The 23,269-nt window shown below is 37.4% G+C and overlaps 2 protein-coding genes across 2 annotated transcripts; both read left to right on the top strand.

Moving 5' to 3' along the window:
• The first annotated feature begins 10,283 nt into the window (after nucleotides 1-10,283).
• LOC147293915 (uncharacterized) lies at nucleotides 10,284-11,371 on the top strand. Its single transcript, XM_086231147.1, has 2 exons — nucleotides 10,284-10,694; nucleotides 10,793-11,371. Exons 1-2 carry the CDS (start codon nucleotides 10,284-10,286, stop codon nucleotides 11,369-11,371), a joined length of 990 nt encoding a protein of 329 aa, XP_086087273.1.
• A 4,742-nt stretch (nucleotides 11,372-16,113) lies between these two features.
• Nucleotides 16,114-21,212, top strand: LOC147293914 (quillaic acid 3-O-glycosyltransferase CSL1-like). The gene is made up of 8 exons (XM_086231736.1): nucleotides 16,114-16,856; nucleotides 16,954-17,052; nucleotides 17,732-17,866; nucleotides 18,037-18,249; nucleotides 18,377-18,476; nucleotides 19,083-19,261; nucleotides 19,399-19,752; nucleotides 20,267-21,212. Exons 1-8 carry the CDS (start codon nucleotides 16,245-16,247, stop codon nucleotides 20,810-20,812), a joined length of 2,238 nt encoding a protein of 745 aa, XP_086087862.1. The 5' UTR covers nucleotides 16,114-16,244; the 3' UTR covers nucleotides 20,813-21,212.
• Nucleotides 21,213-23,269: the final 2,057 nt, after the last annotated feature.

Genomic DNA, 23,269 nt, shown 5'->3' with positions numbered 1-23,269 from the left:
TAAGTGTTATGTGTCAATTGCATAGACACAAATGTTAAATCTGTAGGCTGATATGAATTGAAACACTTACCTGAGTTTACCATAGCAGCATCCATATTGCAGAGCGGAGATAGGCCTAGATCTTCTTCGCACTCACAGCACTCTTAACACCTTCTACTATATGGGGAGTAGTCTTTATTGTGTGTATTCACTGCGTGCAAAGGGATCTAATATATATATATCTTGACTGTCCTCAAGAGTTTAAATCCCATAACTAAACTCTTTAGTATATCCTTATTAGTATAGCATACTAATTCATTGTCCTTTAATGATTAGGAATCCCTTTAGCCTTTTATTAACTTGTAAACACTTAATCCTATTAAGGCTGCAAGGTTCAATCCATGTGGAATACTCGGTTAATGCTTAGGCTGCAAGTCTCCTGATGCAACTAGGTGACCAAAAACAGAATGGGGTTGAACATCAACTCCAACATTCTCCCACTTGGTCAAATAGATGCTTATGCAGCTAAGAACAACCCTTTAGTGCGCATGAAATTCCATTGAATTCTAATTCCCAACAAGCCTCTGTCAGAAATGAGTTCTTACATAGAGCTCTAAAAACTTTCGGATTAAATATTTCATCCTGAGCTTTAGTAACTACATATGCAAGCACTCATATCCACATGAGACACCAACAAGACAATGTAAAACCAGAATAACCAATGTGTTTCCTAAAGTGTTACTCAAATGCATATCAAAATGCATAACAAACACAATTATTCTGTTAGATCCTCTATTTATCAGATTTTTACAAATCTGCCTTATGTTTCTAATGAAACATCCATATGCATAATGCAACTTATATGCCTTTAAGCAAATTGTCATTCAGTAACATAAACTAGATAAGACAGAGGCATGCTAACCAAAATTGAATGCCAATATGTTTCTATAAATTTTTAAAATAGATTGAATAACAAGTTGCAAGTCTTTAAAAATTATCCAAAACATCCAAAACAAACTTTAATGACCATTTAAAACAAATGAGAAGGAAAATAACAGGAAAAACATTGCTCCCACTAACTCTGCAGATCAAAAACAGAAGACAACCCCATACTTGCCACATGCCTATGAAATGCTGAATTAGGCAACCCTTTGTTGAGTGGATCTGCAATTATCAAGTTAGTACCAATGTGATCAATCCGAATGTATCCTGACTTGACCTTCTCCCTTACCAACAGAAATTTTAAATCTAAATGCTTAGTACCAGACGATCTTTTATTGTTCTTGTTGAAATCCACTGCAGCACTATTATCACACCATACTTGTATAGGTTTCTCTATGTTCTCTAAAACCCTCATGCTAGAAATGAAGTTCCTTAACCATATTGCCTGAATGGTAGCCTCATAACATGCCACAAACTCAGCATGCATAGTTAAAGATGCCACTGTGGACTGCTTAACACTTTTCCATGAGACTGCTCCACCTGCAAATAAGAAAACATGACTGCTAGTTGACTTTTTAGAGTCTGGACATCCTGCAAAGTCAGAGTCAGTGTATCCAATTAACTCTAACACGTTGCTCCTTCTATAACACAACTTGTAATCCTCAGTTCTTTGCAAATATCTCATGACTCTCTTAGCTGCCACCTAATGAGGAATACCTGGATTCAATTGAAATATGCTAAGTACAGAAATTGCAAAAGCTATATCAGGCCTTGTGCAGACTTGTGCATACATTAAACTTCCCACAAGTGAAGCATAGGGTCTTGACTGCATTTCTAACTTATCTTGGTCAGTAACTGGGGCTTGTTTCTTGCTTAATTTATCACCCTTTCCAAAAGGTAAATCTGTACCAGTACAATTGCTCATATTAAACCTCTTCAATACCCTCTCTATGTAACCCTTTTGAGATAAACCCAGTATCCCTTTCTCCCTATCTCGAGTGATCTCTATACCTAACACATATGATGCCTCTCCCATGTCCTTCATATCAAAACGTTTAGATAGGAAAGACTTAGTGTGATTCAGCATAGTCAAATTAGTGCTAGCTAACATAATGTCATCTACATATAATACTAAAATCACAAAATGTCTCCCACTGACCTTAACATAGATACACTCATCCACTTGGTTCTCAAAGAAACCAAAACATTGAATCACTTCATCAAATTTAAGGTACCACTGCCTTGATGCTTGTTTCAAACCATAGATTGACTTCTTGAGTTTGCAAACTAAACTTTCTCTCCCTTCTTGAATGAAACCTTCTGGTTGCTTCATATAGATTTCCTCATATAGGTCTCCATTCAAGAATGCAGTTTTAACATCCATTTGATGTAGAAACAAGTCAAAATGTGCAACCATAGCCATAATCACCCTGAAGGAATCTTTTGTGGAGACTGGTGAGAAGGTTTCTTTGAAATCCACACCTTCTTGTTGAGTAAACCCTTTGGCACGCAACTAGTCTGGCCTTATACCTTTCAACCTGCCCCTTCAAGTCTCTTTTGTTTTAAAAACCCATTTGCATCCTATAGGTTTAACTCCTTTTGGTAAATCAACTAAGTCCCATACTTCATTCTGCTTCATTGAATCCATTTCAGATTTCATAGCCCCTAGCCAGTGTTCATTTTCCTCACTTGTCATTGCTGCTTTGAATGTGTAAGGATCAGTGTTAGTGCCTTCATCATGTTGCTCAGATTCCTGCAAGTTAACTACATAGTCATTGGATAATGCAGGTTTCTTGATTCTGGTTGATTTCCTTATTAATGCATTTTCAGATTGCTTCTTTGTTCTATTATCAGGAGCTTGATTATCTGCAAGCGTTGGAACATCAACTAATGCTAATGGTTGGTCGACTACAGGTTCCTTATCATTGTTTGGATCAGAAAACACTATTCCAGTAGAATTTTCTAGCTCTTTTTCATCTACAGTGTGCATAGGTTGGTCTGTTGGCTCTTCTATTTCTTCAAAAACAAAATCATTAGTCTCAGTTGTGTCTGCATGATTTTCTAAAAACTTGGCTCTCCCTGTTTCAACAAACCTAGTAGTATAATTTGGACAATAAAACCTATAGCCCTTAGTTCGATTAGGATAACCTACAAAATAACAGCTCACAGTCTTGGAATCTAATTTCTTTTCAGCAGGATTGTAGACTCTTGCTTCTGCCTTGCATCCCCAAATTTTAAAATGATTGATGCTTGGTTTTCTTTTAAACCACAACTCATATGGAGTCGATGCTACTGCTTTTGAGGGAACTCTGTTGAGAATATAGTTAGCTGTTTTAAGTGCTTCTCCCCACAGAAAAGTAGGCAAATTAGTAGTGCAGGTCATGCATCTTACCATCTCTATCAAGGTTCGATTTCTCCTTTCAGATACCCCATTCTGCTGGGGTGTGCCTGGGTTAGTATATTGTGCAACTATGCCATTTAGTTGCAGAAATTTGGCAAAGGGTCCAGGGTTTCTTCCTTCCTCAGTATATTTTTCATAATACTCACCCCCTCTGTCTGATCTTACCACTTTTATTTTTAAATCTAACTGATTTTCAACTTCAGCCTTGAAAATTTTAAAGGCATCTAGTGCACTTGATTTTTCAGTTAATAGGTAAATGTAACCAAACCTTGAGTAATCATCTGTGAATGTAATGAAGTATCTAAAACCATCATGTGTTGGCTTAGGGAATGGTCCACATAGGTTTGTGTGAATCAATTCAAGTAAATTTTCACTTCTTATTGCACCCTTCTTCCTGTTATTTACCATTTTCCCTTTGATGCATTCGATATAGGTTTCATTATCTTGATTGTCCATTTTAGGTAAGGCTTCTGACTTTACTAATTTCTGCATCCTTTCATGTCCAATGTGTCCTAACCTTTTATGCCAAAGCTTAGATGAGGTCTCTTTAGGCAAGATTATGTTAATGCTAGTTGTGTTGCAGGTAATATTTTTCGATTTCTTTAGACAAAGACTGAACATATCATCACAAAACAAACCTTTTCCAAATAAATCATCATTCTTAAAGATAGAAATTCCAGAATTGTCAAAAACAAACCTAAGGCTGGATCTTATTAGCCTACTAACAGAAATTAAATTCCTTCTCATGGAAGGTACATAAACTACATCTACTAAATCCAAAATATATCCAGATTCCAGCTCCAATCTGACAACTCCAATGTACTCTACTTCCACCTTAGTTCCATTGTCTACGAACACAGCAACCTCATCCTTGCTTGGCACTCTCTTGCTTATGAATCCCTGCAAGGTATTGGACACATGAATAGTAGCACCACTGTCAAGCCACCACAAATCACTAGCAATATTAACCAAATTAGATTCAAAGCATTCTAAAGCATGTTTCAAGTTACCTTTAGTCTTTCTCTTATCTAGCCACTTCTTATACTTGATACAATTTCTCTTAAGGTGACCAAATTTTCTGCAAAAATAGCATTGCAATCCATTTGGTTTGGTAGCCTGAGGGTTGTTAGGTCGATGTGGAGGATTGGAAGAGTTTTGATGATTGGGAAGGTTTGCTACTACAGCCTTACCATTGTTTCTGTAGCCATTCCTAGAACTTGATGCCTTAGAATCTTGCACAAAATTCACAACTCTTTCAGCCTTATTTTCTTAATCTCCTTTTCTTCATTTACACAAAAGCCTATCAGTTCATCTAAACTCCATTTCTCCCTCTGAGTATTGTAACTACTCCTCAACTGTGTGTACTCACTTGGCAGTGAATTCAAGGCCAAGTGAACCAGATAAGCATCACTCATAGGCACTTCTAATTCTGTCAGTTTGGTTCCTGCTTAAATAATGCTCATGATGTGCTCCCTAACACTCTTTTCTCCATCATATTTTGCTAATGACAAAGTGTTCATAAGATTAGAGATTTCAGCCTTGTCAGACTCTTTAAACTTAGCTTCAATCGATGCAAGATAAGTTTTTGCATTATCTGACTCTAGTATGCCTCCTTTTACAGAATCAGACATAGATCTCTTCATGATCAGAATTGACATTCTATTAGCCTTAGTCCATTTTTCATGTTTTGCCCTTGTTGATGGATCAATCCATTCATCTCCATTCTCAATTGGCTTTGGTGGTGCCCCTTCTCTTAGTGCCAAGTCCAAATCCATCAGTCCAAGAACAATCTCTAAATCAGCTTTTCACTTCTTGAAGCTGGTACCAGTCAAGGTTTGGATGGAATTGAAATTCAAAGAAGAATTCACAACTGAGAATTTTAAAACTAAGTGTTAACATTAATTCCCAAGAAAACTTTATTAACATAGTTGACTCATATCTATAGGCTGAGAGTAAACCATGCTATAGCACTTAGATTATGAATATACATGTACTGCCTTATAAAGAACTTCCCACATCTATGGACAGAAGGAAATCCTTTAATAGTCCATGTAAATTCATCTTCTATGCTAGCCATCACCACACTGACCACAGTGAAGTAGTTATCACGTATGAGCAGATAAGTACTTCACCTGTCATGTGTTGGTCATGCAATTTGATCAACAACCTGTTGTTCTGGAGACTTCTCAAGTTAATTAGGCTGCGAGTTGCTTGCTTAATTAATTCAAGAACCCTCCAAAACATTGATCATGCCTGAGTTTACATATATATATATACAATATCTCAGATAATACAATAAGATAAATAATCATTCTTCATAGGTTTTGATTTTAGGAGATATTACTTGCAACACTACAAGTTATAGAGTCGAAAATCCCAAAAGCAAAACAAACATAATAAAACTGCTGCATAAAACTGTTAGTACAGAAAAATATGATTTTCATGGCAATACAGATTGAACAGAGAAATTCGATTTCAAAAATATGCATACAGTGGTCTTTAACATATAATTCCTCACATACAATCAGATTGTCAATTTTACTTAAGGTTTCTAAACATACAGCCATGCTCTGATACCACATGTTAAATCTGTAGGCTGATATGAATTGAAACACTTACCTGAGTTTACCATAGCAGCATCCATATTGCAGAGCAGAGATAGGCCTAGATCTTCTTCGCACTCACAGCACCCTTAACACCTTCTACTATATGGGGAGTAGTCTTTATTGTGTGTATTCACTGCGTGCAAAGGGATCTAATATATATATATCTTGACTGTCCTCAAGAGTTTAAATCCCATAACTAAACTCTTTAGGATATCCTTAGTAGTATAGCATACTAATTCATTGTCCTTTAATGATTAGGAATCCCTTTAGCCTTTTATTAACTTGTAAATACTTAATCCTATTAAGGCTGCAAGGTTCAATCCATGTGGAATACTCGGTTAATGCTTAGGCTGCAAGTCTCCTGATGCAACTAGGTGACCAAAAACAGAATGGGGTTGAACATCAACTCCAACAACAAATGCATGTACCTTTTGTGCTTTCGTTCTGACAGTGACACAGTCTTCACAGTCCATTTGACATGACATTTAAATTCACATGGCACAAATACAAAATTGTGCCCAAAGAGTGTATTTTAATTTAGAAAAAAAAAACATATTGGTATGTACAACAAATTTAAGCCTTTTTCATACAATTATAGTATTGTTTATACAAAAATTATACGAAAAATATAAACACCCAATTATAATTTTTATTATCCTTTAAATTCAAAACTATCAAATAACCAAAATAAACACTATCAGATTCTTCATATCTCTTGAGTATACCACTAGATGCCGACACAAGAAATCATCATAATGCCCCATGTATGTGAAACTCTCCTTCTTTCTCTTTCACAAACCTAGAAAACTAAAACTTGCAGCCAAGCCAAGCTCTAAACTTTTTCGGATCATGCTTTAATATTAAAGAAATCAAAGATATGCAGAAAAATAAAAATTTGCAACCAAACCCACAAACATCAACAAGAACATCATCTTCTTCTTTATCAAATATTCCCAATCGACAACCTGTAAATGTATCACCTTCACCTAACCTGTAAAAACAACCAACAAAACTATGAGTGAAAGAAAAAAAATAAATAAAAAAGAAACAAACCCATCCAACCAAAATAAATAATTAAAAAAGACAAAAAATTGAAATTACAGAAACAAACCTACCCCCACCCAACCCACTCACCATACCCCCAGTCCACTGTCGGTGTCCCTCCCGTTGCTGGAGGTCGATTCGATCATCGGGCACCAATAGTGGTCCGGTGACGGAGGCATGTAGAGAAAGAGAGAGAAAGGGAGAGAAAGAGACAGAGAGGGAGGGAGGGAGGGAGAGAAAGAGACAGAAAGAGAGAGAGAGAGAGAGAGAGAGAGAGAGAGAGAGTATGGGAGACTGGGAAAGAAAGAGAAGACAGAAAAAGAGAACGAGAAAAAGAATGAGAGAGGAAGATATAGTCTTGAAACTGTAATCCCATTGAAGCTTATTGGGAAGTGTAATGTTTAATCAATTAATCTCATTAAATATTCAATTGGTCACAAATGAGCACTTTTGTGTTCACCTACAAGCATAAATAGTATATTCATATCATCGAGTGATCATATCAATCTGATGCAGATGCGATGGGAGGATTTTTTACATATGAATTTAGGCACGAAATTTGTGTCCATTATGAGAGGACACATATAGGTGGCATAAATCAAGTATGCCCAAAAATTACAAAGCACATATCAACTACCATTTGTGTTCAATGTAAGAAAGGTATCACAAAACTATATTTGTGTCTTTTAACTTGTGCCCACTGCCCATTTTTCTAGTAGTGTTATCAGGGACGAATCCAAGATTTCAAAATGGGGTGGGTTAAACTTAGCTTACGAATGAAACTCGACCGTATGAATGAATTTCATTAGCAAAAAAAAAGTTACATCTAATTAGGGAGAACATAATGAGCATTACCCTAAAAATGCATTTATAAACAAAGTGCATATGGTAGAAGTATAGACTTGTCCAAACAGCCAACCATTCCCAATGATACCCTAATATGAATATGATATTCCCATCCCTCTCTTCCAGCGCCCCATATTTTTCTTTCTTTTTCCTCTTTTCCCTCATCTCCATGCGACATACTCTCTTCCTTTTCCCTTATCTCGGGCGAGAACCTTATCTTTATCCCCGCGACATACTTTTTTCCTCTATGTTTCTTGGCTTATGTCTCTCTCTTCACCTTTCTCTATGTGCCTCTTTATTTCTCTTTGCGAAGGCGGCTGAAACCACTCTAAGAAGCCGTTGAGCCCTTCAGCGTTCTTGTACTGAAAGTTGAGTGCGTAGCTCAAAGGACCGTAGCTGAAGTCGGTGGACAACGAGTGGCGCCGCTGTCCCCTTCTCCCTTTGATCCTAGCCAACAAGTTGTTGCTCATCCCCTTCTTCTCCAGCGACGGCCACCTATTCAACACCTGTCCACCATATTTGTAACTTTATAACCATCTCAAAACTGGTACCGAATCATACCGATCCCAACAGGATTAGTATAATTCGGATTCAAATCTTAAAAATTGTAATACCGTCTCGTCCCGGCTACCTATTTCGGTATTGGGATCGATAAGTGGTCGATACTGAACTGTCCCATACCGTGTCTATCCCTACTTTGTGTAATGCCATGTAAGCTGATCAGGTCTAGCAGAGATTCTCAAAGGAATACTAGTTATAATATCTGCCTCTTCCAATCGAAAATGCCCATATATCATTGTAGCCCTCCATCTTCTATTTGGGGTGATGAGTTCTACTACCTTCATGTCTAGTGGAAGAGAATGTGCATATTGGATTTTGAAAGTGATTGGCCGGGGCAACCACTTGTCTTCATAAATACCTATTGAATTGCCATCCGCAACTCACCACCTCAACCCTGCATCGAGTAAGTCTCGAGCCCAAAGAAGCGATCGCCAAACCAGAGAGGGTCGAGAGCGAATTGTAGCCTCCATAAAGGAACTTAATTTCTAGATAGTATCTTCCACTCATAACTCTACTGGCAACAGAGTTCGGATTCTGTAGTAAACGACACCCTTGTTTGGCAATAAGTGCTTGAAAGAAACAGTCGAGCTCTCTAAAGTCAAATCTGCGTGGGAAACCCGAGATACAGAGCTCATCCCATTTTAACCAATATATGCATGCCTCACTTCATTTATTTCTTTCCCTACCATAACTGAGATATGAAAGTTGTGATCTCTTTGCGGATTCCTTTTGGCATACAAAATAGACTCATATAATAGGTTGGTATGGCTTGGACAAACCACCTTCACCAATACTTCTTTGCCAGCCTTAGATAAAAATTTCTCCTTCCAACCATTGAGCTTCTTCCAGATTTTGTCCTTGACGGGCTGAAACAGTTTCTTCTTTTCTTGGCCAGCCACCGTGGGAAGCCCTAGATATTTTTCGTGACAATCGATGATTCGAACCCCCAAAGTCTGTGAAGTGATGATTTTTATGAGATGGTACGTGTGAGGGCTATAGCGAATAGCCGATTTCTGTAAATTTACTTTTTGTTTGACATATTTTAGGAACAAATATAATGTTGTGTTAGAGATTCTTCTAAGGAGTCTTTTTAACTTGCTCACACTTTTACTCATGCATATATGTGAATAATTTTATTGTTTTTTTTTTGTGGCCAATTAGAGAATGCATTAAAAGCCCAAAGGGCAAACCCACATTACATAAGCCCAGACCTGGGCAGAAACCGAAACAATGGCACAGCCCAACAAGCAAACAAAACACCGTAAACTACAAACAAGAAAGTGAAGAAACGACAACAACAGAACAAAAAAGACAACAAAACCTCCCAAAGCTAGCCCTAACCAAAATCCAAAGCCAGCCATCCAACCACCACAACCTATCACCACCACACCAGAATCGTACCAAGAACACCACAAGAGCCAACCACAAACCAGGACAACAACCACGAGCAGAGCTCCAGATGCAGCCAGAGAAGTTACTACTGTTGGAATTAAGGTCCTTAACTGATAGCTTAATTAGGTAGTTAAAATGAGTTAATCAGTTTTTTTAAATAAAAGAAAGGTGTTAGTCATGTTAGCTGTCATTTTGGACAGGTGTCAATACCTTATAGGGTCTTGTCTTTGTGGCTGGGAAGAGATCACAGTCTCTCCTTTTCTTTTCTGTTACAATAGCCAAAAGATATATACACTTTATTGCTTGTAATTATCAGATACAGTGGAATGAATTGATACAAAAGCACTACGTGTGCTCCAAGAGATTTCAGACTCCATTCTCCCTTCTTTATTTCTCTGCTAATTTCTACTGTATCTCAACATGGTATCAGAGTCCAAGGTTTGATTTGAGCTGGGCGTTGTCACTGTGTAACGGGTGAGAGAAATCCAACAGAGAATACTCTCAACTCAGAAATGGCAGGAGCTGGTGGTGAGCTACGGGCTCCCATCTTTGATGGTACTGAATTTGAGTTTTGGAAAGTCAGGATGATCACAATTTTCAAATCTCATGGGATTTGGAAACTTGTTGACAGAGGTATTGTAATTCCAGAGTGTAAAAAGAAGAAAGGAAAGAAAGAAGGAGATCCAGGGAGTGTTGATGATGAAGAGGATGATGCTTACCTGGAGGAGCAGCTTATGAAAGATGCCAAGGCACTGGGAATTATCCAGGGGGCAGTTTCAAAGGGAATTTTTCCACGTATTGTGAATCAAGAAACAGCAAAAGGGGCTTGGGACTTACTCAGGGAGGAATATCATGGAGATGAGCAGGCCAGATCTATGAAACTTCAAGGACTACGACGTGAATTTGAGTATATGAAGATGAAGGTAAATGAGTCACTCTCTAATTATTTCAGTATATTTTTTGAGTTAACAAACCAGATGGAAAAATAGGAGAAACTTTGGCTAACCAACGCATGGTACAGAAGGTACTAATTAGTCTCACCAAGAAATATGATCCGATGTGTGTTGTGATTGAAAGAACTTCTGATATGAATACTGTTTCTGTACATGAAGTCGTTGGGTCCCTTAAGAGTTATGAGTTACGAATAAATAGAGATGATGATGATTCTGGAATTTCAGAACAAGCATTTGCTAGTATGGGCATTTCCTCAAAGGGCCAGAATGATAATCACAGGTCATATGGTCAAGAAGGTGGAAAGAAGAATTACAAGGGATGGAAAGGAAAGCCAAAGAAATCGGAAAGCAGGTATCAAACAAATACAAAACAGGGCACTGCCAATGATGGTGGAAAACCAAAATGCAAAGTGTGTGACAAGACTCATTTTGGTGATTGTTGGTATAAGGGTAAGGTCAAATGCTATAACTGTGAGAAGTTTGGTCATATGGCAAAGGAGTGTCATCAACCTAGCAGGAAGGGTCAACAAGCTAACTATGCAAACCAGGTACAAGATAACACCACCATGTTTTATGCATGCCATAAAGCCTCTGTGCAGGGAGATGGAAATGCGTGGTATCTGGATAGTGTTGTAGTAACCACATGACTAGTTGTGAATCCTTGTTGATTAACATTGATCACACTGTCAAATGCAAAGTTAAGATGGGAACTGGTGACTTGGTTGAATCAGTTGGCAAAGGGACACTGGTTGTAGAGACAAAGGGTGGAACTAGATTCATACCTGAGGTTATGATTGTTCCTGGCCTTGATGAAAATTTGCTAAGCGTGGGACAAATGATCGAGCATGGATACTGGCTAGTATTTGGAGGATTTATGGCCTATATTTATGAAGACAAAAATATGCAAGTAACAGTTGCAACTATCCAAATGAAGGGGAATAGATGCTTTCCTCTTACATTTGAAAGCATTTGTCCAATAATGGCAAATAGGGTGACTGTTGTTGACTCAACCTGGAAGTGGCATAAGAGACTTGGACATTTAAATTTTGAAAGCTTGAGGATGCTGGAGGATAGAGACATGGTTTATGGACTACCAAAACTCACAGATAAAAATCACATTTGTGAGGGATGTGCTATTGGGAAAACTCACAGAAAGGTGTTTGATAAAGAAAAGGTGAAAAGAGAAAATGACCCCCTTGAATTGATTCATACAGATGTGTGTGGACCAATGGTGGAGACTCATGGAGGTAACAAATATTTTTTGACTTTCATTGATGATAAGACCAGGATGTGCTGGATTTATTTTTTAAGGTTGAAGTCAAGTGTGCTCTCAGTGTTTATGAAATTCAAAGCCATGGTTGAACTGCAATGTGGTTTTAAAATAAAGAAGCTAAAGAGTGACAGGGGTGGAGAATATACTTCACAGGAGTTTGAGAAATTTTGTGAAGCAGCTGGAATTGAAAAACAGCTGACAGTTGCTTACTCACCACAGCAAAATGGAGTTACTGAGAGGAAAAATCGAACAGTGGTGGAAATGGCCAGAACAATGCTTCACGAGAAGAAGCTGCCTTTCACTTTTTGGGGAGAAGCAGTAAATACTGCTGTATATATTCTAAACAGGTGCCCTACTCGTGCACTTGAGAACAGGACACCTTTTGAGGCTTTCAGTGGAAGGAAACCTGGTGTGAAGCATCTGAAAGTATTTGGTTATGTGTGCTTCACCCATGTTCCATCTCAGCTTAGACAGAAACTAGAGGAAACAGGACAAAATGGGATATTTGTTGGCTATGGCACTAGAGAAAAAGGCTATAGAGTTTATGATTTGAAAAGTAAGAAAGTAATTGTCTCAAGGAGTGTTGTTTTTGATGAGGATGCTCTATGGAATTGGGAAACAAATGAGACCTCATATGTGACAGTTCCATGGGACAAAAGAAATGAAGCAAGTGAAGATGAAAATTTGTGCATATCCTCTACTCCTGTGCAGTCATCTCCAAGACCTTCTAGTACTCAAGATGTTGGCTCGTGTTCACAAATCACTACCTTTGCTGTTGGAAGTAACAGCCAAAGATCAGCCCCTAAAACTGATGTGTTTGAAAGTGGAATAGATTTGTCAGAAACTTATGATTCTACACCAAAGAAATGGAAGGATCTCAATGAAGTGTTTGCTCAATGTCGAGTAAGCATAATTGAACCTGAAGGGTATGCTGAAGCAGTAAAAGACATAGCTTGGAAAAAGGCCATGGAGGAGGAAATTGCTATGATAGAGAAGAACCAAACCTAAGAATTGGTGAAAAGGCCTGATGACAAACCAATTGTGGGAGTTAAATGGATATATAAGACTAAGCTAAATCTGGATGGAACTATCCAGAAATATAAAGCAAGGCTTGTAGCTAAAGGTTACACACAGAAGCCTGGAGTAGACTTTAATGAAACTTTTGCTCCGGTTGCTAGATTAGATACTATTCGGACCTTGATTGCCTTAGCAACTCAGAAAGGTTGGAAATTGTATCAACTTGATGTCAAGTCAGCTTTCCTAAATGGTGTTATTGAGGAAAAAGTCTATGTAGACCAGCCGGATGGCTTTATGGTTAAAGATGAGGAACACAAAGTCTACAGACTAAGAAAGACACTTTATGGGCTTAAACAAGCTCCAAGAGCCTGGAACAGTAACATTGATGCATATCTACAACAATGTGGTTTCAAGAGAAGTCCAAGTGAAGCAACACTGTATGTGAAATCTGAGGAAAACAAAGGAACCTTAATTGTATCTATCTATGTAGATGACATCGTGTATACTGGAAGTAATGGTAAAATGATAGAAGAATTTAAAGGTGCCATGATGGAAAAATATAAGATGACAGATCTCGGGCTGCTACACCACTTTCTAGGAATGGGAGTTAGTCAAAATGAAGGGAGTATCTTTATACACCATAAGAAATATGCTCTCAACCTGCTTGAAAAGTTTGGTTTAAAGGACTGCAAAGAGGTGTCAATTCCTTTTGCAACAACTGAAAAATTAAGGAGAGATGATGAGTGCACACCAGCAGATGAAGAACAATATAGAAAAATTGTGGGAAGTCTGCTTTATCTGACAGCTACAAGAACATATATCATGTTTGCTGCCAGCCTCTTAGCAAGGTTTATGCACTGCCCTTCAGTCAAGCACTATGGAGCAACCAAGAGAGTTCTCAGATATGTCAAAGGCACACTAGACTATGGAATCCAATATAAGAAGGGAGACTCAGCTCTTTTAATTGGATTTTGTGATAGTGATTGGAGTGGAGATGAAGATGATATGAAATCCACATCAGGTTATGCCTTTTCTTTTGGGAATGGTGCATTTTCATGGGCTTCAGTAAAGCAACAAAGCGTTGCTCTATCTACTGCAGAGGCAGAGTATATGAGTGCTGCAGAAGCAACCACACAAGCAGTTTGGCTTAGATTTGTGCTCCATGCCTTTGGTGAAGAGCAGTTAGAACCTACTACACTATGGTGTGATAATACCTCTGCCATTGCAATGTCTAAAAATTCTGTATTTCATCAAAGGTCAAAACACATAAACAGGAAATTTCACTTCATTCGAGACGCAGTCCAAGATGGTGTGATAGATCTGTTGTACTGCAAAAGTAAAGAGCAGCTGGCTGATATTTTCACTAAGGCATTGGCCAAGGACAGATTTTGTTACTTAAGGAGCAAGCTTGGAGTTAAATCAGTTAAGACCTTAGAAAGGAGTGTTGGAATTAAGGTCCTTAACTGATAGCTTAATTAGGTAGTTAAAATGAGTTAATCAGTTTTTTTAAATAAAAGAAAGGTGTTAGTCATGTTAGCTGTCATTTTGGACAGGTGTCAATACCTTATAGGGTCTTGTCTTTGTGGCTGGGAAGAGATCACAGTCTCTCCTTTTCTTTTCTGTTACAATAGCCAAAAGATATATACACTTTATTGCTTGTAATTATCAGATACAGTGGAATAAATTGATACAAAAGCACTACGTGTGCTCCAAGAGCTCCAAGAGATTTCAGACTCCATTCTTCCTTCTTTATTTCTCTGCTAATTTCTACTGTATCTCAACAACTACAGTTTCCAGCAGATTAAGGAATGGGAGAACCCGCGCTTTATCCTTCGGAGACAGGGGAATGAGAGAACTCGTTTGAAGTGCCACCTGAGCAGAGAGGCGAGGACTGATTGTTGAAGCCACAAGAATGAGCTATAAGCAAAGGAATTGATAGAAGCCCGTGAGAAGGTGAAAGAGATAAAGGGGAAAAATGGAATAAACATAGAGGTTAGGGGGAGATTTAGGGATGAAGAGGGCAGAAGACATGGAAGGAAAAACAAAGGGAAGCAAAAGAGAGGCATGAGACCTCAGATCTAGGCACACTGGCCTAAGGTTATCGCCACCGACTCTCAAAACAGAGGGAGGAGCGAAGAGATTTTTTTTAAATAATTTTATTGTAAGTATATACTCTTTATGTTTATTTTTTTTATCATATAAAAATTACGTATATGTATTCCCGATACAGTAGAAGTCTAGAACCACGCTATATTTGAAGTGTTGCGCAAGTAGTATTGAGGCTTGGGCACCACGCACCGCTTACTCTTTTAGGAATGGTACGTCGATCCTGCTACTGAAGATTGACCCACAAAGTCGTGGCTGCAGATATGGCTTTTGGAAAAGGAAAACAATTGACATGAATTGTTTTTGTCGATACTGCCAAAGGCTTCATTTGAGACTTGGGCGCATGCATGAAGGTTCAATATGAGGCGTAATTGACTGTCTGACGTCTGTCCCAAACTCTAACCTATGAATTCATAGTGGCCAATTTTGAGACGTATAACTGAAATATCATAGCCAAATGACAACATGACATAAACCTGCCTTTTGCAAGCAATTACAAGACAAAATATCTTATTTTTTAGCAAGTCTACTTAATTTTAAGCAACTTTTTAAGGAATAACTTTCCTCAATTATATTATGAAGGTATATAACATATAAGATTCAAGAAACTTTTAAGTGTGAAATAGCATGGGTGCTACATATATAATACAAACTCTAATCATATTCTTATTCTAAGTAAAATTTATAATTTTTAAATTAAATAGAATACATAACGTTGCAGCACTGAAAACTTATATCATACATATAATTAAGCTGTTCCATTCAAAACTTTTTTTTATAAAATCGAAAAAACAATTAGTCCTACACTACTACCGTTCTACCTCAGTAATAGTGTTATGTCAGACTTGCCAGCCGCCGCGGTAGGCCGTGGTTGGCAAGAAACCTCAAAACCCTTTTGAATAGTATTTGGAAAGAAAGAGAGAAAATCAGTGTACGTTTGACTTATTAGTCACTGTCCTTCTCTAGCTCGTTTTTTTCATTTTTATTTGTTTATATATGATATTATGATGGCCCTTTAAAGGGAGTTAGAGGAGGGGGTTGAGAGTACTATATATACTACTATTACTACAACACTGTAGTATTACTACAACACATATCAAGATTGACATCAGGAGAAGCTAGCCATGGAGAAATCTCCTAAGCTCCCTCTGCATCTCTGCCATGTCCACAAGCTCTCAAACTTCATCAACCGAACACATATACTCATCCACTCCATAGCCTTATCATTCTTGCTTTACTACAGAGCCTCTTTCTTCTCTCAAGACTACACTAAAAGAAGCAAAGTGATCACGTTACCGTGGCTTCTTGTCTTCGCCGCTGAGCTCCTCCTCTCCTTCGAGTGGCTCCTCAGCCAAGCCTTCCGGTGGCAGCAAGTCACTCGTTCTGTGTTCCCGGAGAGGCTGCCCGAGGACGACAAGCTTCCGGCCATCGACGTGTTCATTTGCACTGCGGATCCGGAGAAAGAGCCGCCTGTGGGGGTGATGAACACTGTCTTGTCAGCCATGGCAATGGACTATCCGCCGGAGAAGCTTCACGTGTACCTGTCGGATGATGGCAGTGCTGATGTCACGTTGAATGGGATGAGAGAGGCTTGGAAGTTTGCAAAATGGTGGCTTCCGTTTTGCAAGAAGTATAGGATCAAGTGCCCTGCCCCGGAGGCTTATTTCTCAGCATTAGAGGAGGAGGACGATCATTCTGAGGGTGTTGAGTTCACACAAGAGAGGGATAATATTAAGGTTTGTATATCAGAGCTTGTTAGGGTTCGAATGTTGTCTCACATCCACCGCAGTAAGCAGTACGTAGAGCTGATATATATGAATGATTTGGGTGCAGGAAAAATACGAGATGTTTAAGGAAAGAGTAAGAGAATTTGCAAGGCATGGATCAGACCATAGGACTGGTATGCGTCGGGACCACCCTGCAGTCATTGAGGTATATATTAATATTCTTACCCTACATTTGACATTGTTTGTTCGATCGGTACGTTGTTTGTTTTTTTATATCTTCTCATTAATATAGAAGATCCTTTACACCTCCTGTTTATAGTAGTTGATAAAAAATTTATATATGTAATATATGGTTATAGAAATTTTATGTCATAATAAGTAATCATATGACTAGTACAGTAAAACCTAATATATTATATAAAAAATTAAAATGCATACTTTCGTTGCGCATGTGAGAGTAATTAAATAATTTCCTCACCAAAAGTAATTTGTAAATTCAAAACTTGAAGATTTGTGAGTTAATTATGATTTCATAATATGTATATATATGTATTTTCGGTATGAGAATGTGCTGAGAGCTAGTAAGCCTTGCTTCACAACTCATATATAAGCTATAACTTGCGGAGCTCTTCTCTTAATGAAAGCTTTTTAATTGAGCCGTTGGTCATGACAATTATTGGGTCGTTGATTTTATAGCCACCTACCATTCCAGTAAATTTGCAATCCAACAAAAAACTTCATTATATATTGGGTCGTTGATTTTATAGCTACCAACCATTCCAGTAAATTATTGGGTCATTGTGTCAATCGCTTGGCGGCATATTCGGTCGTCCGCACCTGTGATCGAATCTATATATCTATAAGCTAATTTGGCATGCATGCAGGTGATACAAGAAACGTCCAATACTGATGATGAATTTCAAGTCAATGAAGCCAAAATGCCTCTGCTTGTTTATGTTTCTCGTGAGAAAAGACCTTCTCATCCCCACCATTTCAAGGCTGGAGCTCTCAACGTTCTTGTATGTATCTCTCTAGAACCCTGTGTGGTCACAAATTAAATATTGAACTCCCACCGCTTGCACACCTGGCACACACTTTCTCTCTTCTCTATCTATCTATTTATATCTATTTATCTATTAATCTATTGGTGATCAATGGATGACTTCCTATGCATTTATATTGATTGCAGCTTCGAGTCTCTGGTGTGATAAGCAATTCTCCTTATATATTAGGGTTAGATTGTGACATGTATTGCAATGATCCAAGTTCAGCTCGGCAAGCAATGTGTTTCCTCCTTGATCCCAACAAATCACCCTCCTTAGCATTTGTTCAATTCCCCCAAAAATTCCACAACATCAGCAAGAATGACATTTATGACAGTCAGTTGAGATCCGGAATTTCGGTATGCATATATATATAAATGGACACAAAAACAAATTCAACTTTACCTTATATCAATCAAGCCCCTAAGGGCTAAGGCTGCGCGCCTAAGACAATATTTTGACTATTTGGTGTTGAACAATATTTAGGTGCTGTGGCAAGGTTTTGATGGGCTTGAAGGACCATGTGTGTCCGGTACTTGCTATTATATCAAGAGGTTGTCGTTATGTGGAGGTTCCATTTATGAAGGTATGTATTGTGTTTATTAGATCTGCAATTGGAGCTCATCGATCAACATATATGATAGAGTACTTCTATTTGCACCATTTTAATTGATTACGTAGTGTACTAGTTTTTTTAATAATGACCGGACTCATCTATGTGGGACCTACTTTTATGGGTCCCACCTTAATTTATACCTCTAACCACTAAGAGGGTATCAAGTTTTAAGTTCCATTTTATACCCTAAAAGGGTATGTGATGAACCTATCCATAAATGGAGTAAAAAACAAGACAAGGAATCAAATGAATTTTGGTGAAGATTTTTTATTTTTTTTTTCTTAAGGGTTAGTAATTTAAAAAAAATTATTGAGTATAAAATTTGTATGAGTGAGGTTATAAGTTAATAAAAATATGTGGCATTGAATTAATCTAAGAGTTCTTATGAAACAATCATTCACAATTCTTTATTATTAATTTATTAGTCTCACATAAAAACCATTATGTTGACATTTTCTAACTACAATAATAGCCTACCAATCAATTTTATAAATTTATGTATCTGATACCTATTTTTCTAGTCTTAACAAATATCCTACTTCTTAGTTTCACTAATATTAAGTAACGGATGTTTAGATGGGGATCGGGATCCCATGGAACTCGGACAATCTTTTGGTCCATCCAATGAGTTCATCAAATCCCTCCGCGGAAACTACAATCTTGATATGATCATGAAGGAAGGAAATGCATTGCTGACTGAGACCCAATTGCTATCCTCTTGTACCTTTGAAAATGGCACCAAATGGGGTGAAGAGGCAAGTATATATATATAATTCCACAGAAATAATTTTCATTTCCTTATTAATGAAAAATGGAAATATGAAATTCAAAAAAAAAAAAACCCGAGTTACTGATCTCTCTGTTTCTCTGTCTCTCTAATTTTTCATAGCAGGTTGGTTTCTTATATGGGTCTGTGGTGGAAGACTACTTCACAAGCTTTGTCACCTTGCATTGCAAGGGTTGGACTTCAGTGTATTGTAATCCACCAAAGCCACAGTTCTTGGGCAGTGGCACCACAAATTTGAATGATTTTTTGATCCAAGGGACAAGATGGGCCTCTGGGTTGACTGATGTGGGTATCTCTAAGTTCTGTCCTCTTATATATGGCCCTTTCAAAGCTTCTTTCCTTGAAAGCATGTGCTATGCTGAAATTGCACTCTTTCCTCTTTTTTATTTCTTGACATTATCGTGCTTTGGTACCATACCTCAGCTGTGTCTACTCAATGGCATTCCTTTGTACCCCGAGGTAATAAAAGTTAGTTTATTTTAGTTTCTGTCCCAAATTTTTTTGCAGAACTAAGAACCTATTTTTCAACTGTTAGATCAAATATAAATAATTGAAATGCATAGTAGGTGGGATGTCTCTAAATATGGTCTTCCTTTTTATCAGGGGAAAATGTATTTGAGTTTGAAATATCTCCAATATTATAGATAGAAATACCACTAAAAATATGACGTTATTTAAAGAGTTTATTTTATGACAAAGCTAACTTATTAAATTGGAGTAAGCTGGATTAGTGGTCCTAAATTAGAAAGGGGTTGAAGGATGGGGCATGGCCTTGGGTGTATGTGCTGAGAACATAGTTGTTAGAATTTATTTTCTTTTGGTGGGCTCGGCTGGTCATTAGCCCGGCAAACCTTTAGTTTGGTCCTTGATCCTATTTATGCACCTTATTATAAAATAGCTCTCCAAACTAAATCTTTTAATTTAGTAAGTCATGTAATATACTAATATATTTTTCTTTTTCTTGGGTTTTCAGGTTTCAAATTCATATTTTATCGTATTTTTGTTTGTATTCATATCAGCCGTTTTTAAACATTTATACGAAGTTCTCATAACGGGATCAACAGTTCAACATTGGATAAATGAGCAGAGGATATGGATGATAAAAGCGGTTACATCCAACTTCTATGGTTGTTTCGATGGTTTTATGAAAAAATTTGGTATGAGGGAAGCCAGCTTCTTCCCAACCAATAAAGTTGATGATGTTGAACAACTCAAACGTTACAATATGGGGGTATTTGATTTCCAAACGTCTTCACTGTTTCTTGCTCCAATGGTTGCACTGGTCATCTTGAACATGGCTTCCTTTGTTGTGGGGGTTGCTAGAGCCATCTTTGTGGGGGAGTTGGAGAAGATGTTTATACAAATTTTGATACCATTATATGTGATAGTGATCAACTACCCTATTATTGAAGGAATGCTGATAAGGAAAGACAAGGGGCGCATTCCACCATCAGTCACTCTACTATCTGCTATGGCTTCCCTCCTTTTCTATTGTTTTGGTTCTATTATTTTCATGTAGCAAATTACCTATCCAACTTTTTTTTCTTTTTTTTTTAATTTAGTAATAAATGCTATTTAGCTCCTCTCTTTTTGTTTCGAACATAAAGCACTCCGTGACATTGTTTTACTGTTGGTATGTATATATACATCTCTATTACTGTTCGGGTGTTTCTGCACAACAGAATGAAGAACAACCAAGGTCAAGATGGTGGAGGAGACTCAACCACTGCAACTGGGGCTGCTGCTCATCAACAGTCTCTGTTTCCAGGACTACCTAAAAATGGAGTTTAATTTTAAGTCTTGTTTTGTTGTTTAGTACTGCTTTATATTTTTTAGTTTAGGAATGGCTATCTTTGATTAAAAATGGCATTTTTGTGGTACCATACTTTGAATGGATGATGGTTATGGAGTTATGAGTATCTTTTGTGCCTTTTATTCGAGAAAAAAATGACATTTTTATATTGGAATGGCTCTCTTTGTTATTTACCGTAAAAATGACATTTTTATGGTAACATACTAATGGATAATGGATTTGGAGTTTTGAGTTTTTTGAAAATGGCATTTTTATGAATATGAATGGTTCTCTCTGTTTTCTCTAATAAGTAGCCAACTAGCCATAAGTTAACCCATCTACTCCAACAAATTTAACCCAATACCCAAATTAATGAGTTAAACCTGATCCATATATCACTCAAGATCATCTGTTGATTTAATTAATTCATATGTAGAAATCCGTTCACATTATTCACCTGGTGCTCTAAATTTAGTGTCATCCCTTTAAAATATTAGAAGGAGATAGCGCTTTGCTAAACCAACCTTGGTTATTGGCTATGATCGAATATATAGGATAACAATATTTCAGTATGTACCTAATGGATTTTGGAGGCCTGGTAGTGCAGGACAAACGACAAAGAAGGTAATAGTTTATCTGAGACCTGAAAAGTGAACATTTTTGCAACCAAACAAAAAAAAAAAGTGAACATTTGTTTTGAGAGAGTCTTGTTAATTTGGGGTAAAAGTTTATGGCTGGTTGGTCAAACCAATATTGGTGGAGTCTGCAGGTAGCTGTTTAGCCTGTTTGTAGCCTTAGTGGCCTGCAAGGACTCACAGTACTGCATGCCTTCACGTTCACCCTTATCTGGCTAGCTAGCTACTTGAAGAGCAAGCTAGCTAGTTAGCACCAATATCAAATGTACCTTAAGTACCCTCCATCCGCCATTTTATATATTCATGATATATAAGAAATGGAACATAAGAAATGGAATTCGTGTGACACTACTTATGTAATATTTGATCTCCACCTGGTTTCAAACTTGATAACAATTACCTTTTCACAATATTGTGGTAATTAACAATGATCAATTGGTATCTATGTATGAAGGAAAACATAATATGATGTATGGGGTAAGGGGTATTATCGAACAATGAAACATGCACACACCAGGTACACAAATTAGGCTTATCCTATCCCCATTATGGGCTTAGGATCTGAGTAGCAATGCTGAGTGAACTTGAAGTCCAATTCCAGGTTAAGCCCAATTTGACCCAATAGCCCACTTGGCTTATCCATATGCTATAGCTATTTGCTAGAGCAATTAAAGTTTACATTTGTTCCGAATTACATGAAATGGAATTTGACATTTTCCATCCAAAAAATTAAGCCATATATGATGTTTGATTGAATGAAGGGTTCTTTGTTAAGGTCACAATTAATGTGTGCTCGTATGTGCAGCTTTTTGGTTACAAAGGGAGGCCCAAGGAAAGAGGGCTAGAGCTATCAAAGACATGTTTTGCAATTAATCAAAAGTTGCCCCTAGTGACAGTGGCCTGCGAAGAGAGACAGACACTCAATTCATCATCAATCTCTTTTCTTTTTTCTTTGCCCTTGTCCATATATGGTTGTGGCTTGATCAAACCCCAACCCAAATCTAAATGAAAGTTGTTAATTTTGACAAAAAGAAAAAAAAAAAAAAAAAAAAAAGAAGATACATAAACATGGCAAATTACCCAATAACAAAAGTCACTCACATTGAACATGGCAAATTACCCAATAAGAAAGAAGAAGGAAACTTTGATATATTCAATAATATGGACTAGCTTGTAATATATACTTATCATGCTCGAGCAAGCAAGATATGCTTCCGCACATTTTAAATTCTGGACCAAATTTAATTCACAGCATGAAACTTTTCCACGGCACTGGGCCTAACCCAATAATGTGGGCCTGAACAGCAACAATACATAACAATATATTGACATGCCCGCCATAGCCCATAATCCTTCTAGACCTTTGTTCATGTCGAAGGCCTTCTCCTAACCACCCAATTGTGCTCCTATAATCTGAAATTAAAAGGAAAAGAGAAAAGTTTCCATCATCTTTTTTGGTCCGTAAAGTTTCAATCATATCATATTGAACTTATAATTTGCATATCAAATATATGTAAATTTTAACAATAAATAAAATTACATATTGAAT

Source organism: Dryas octopetala, chromosome 2 (genome assembly GCF_963921425.1).
Source record: "Dryas octopetala chromosome 2, drDryOcto1.1, whole genome shotgun sequence".
Lineage (NCBI taxonomy): Eukaryota > Viridiplantae > Streptophyta > Magnoliopsida > Rosales > Rosaceae > Dryas > Dryas octopetala.
The sequence above is the reverse complement of the archived record's forward strand: the minus strand, read 5'-3'. Positions and strand labels throughout refer to the sequence as shown.

What these genes read in the sequence shown, in the direction of transcription:
- LOC147293915 (XM_086231147.1), top strand. Translation starts at nt 10,284, where the DNA reads ATGGCAGGAGCTGGTGGTGAGCTACGGGCTCCCATCTTTGATGGTACT. An exon ending in TTGAGTATATGAAGATGAAG is followed by an intron (nt 10,695 to 10,792) that starts GTAAATGAGTCA and finishes CGCATGGTACAG; the next exon opens with AAGGTACTAATTAGTCTCAC.
- LOC147293914 (XM_086231736.1), top strand. Translation starts at nt 16,245, where the DNA reads ATGGAGAAATCTCCTAAGCTCCCTCTGCATCTCTGCCATGTCCACAAG. An exon ending in AAGAGAGGGATAATATTAAG is followed by an intron (nt 16,857 to 16,953) that starts GTTTGTATATCA and finishes ATTTGGGTGCAG; the next exon opens with GAAAAATACGAGATGTTTAA. An exon ending in ACCACCCTGCAGTCATTGAG is followed by an intron (nt 17,053 to 17,731) that starts GTATATATTAAT and finishes GCATGCATGCAG; the next exon opens with GTGATACAAGAAACGTCCAA.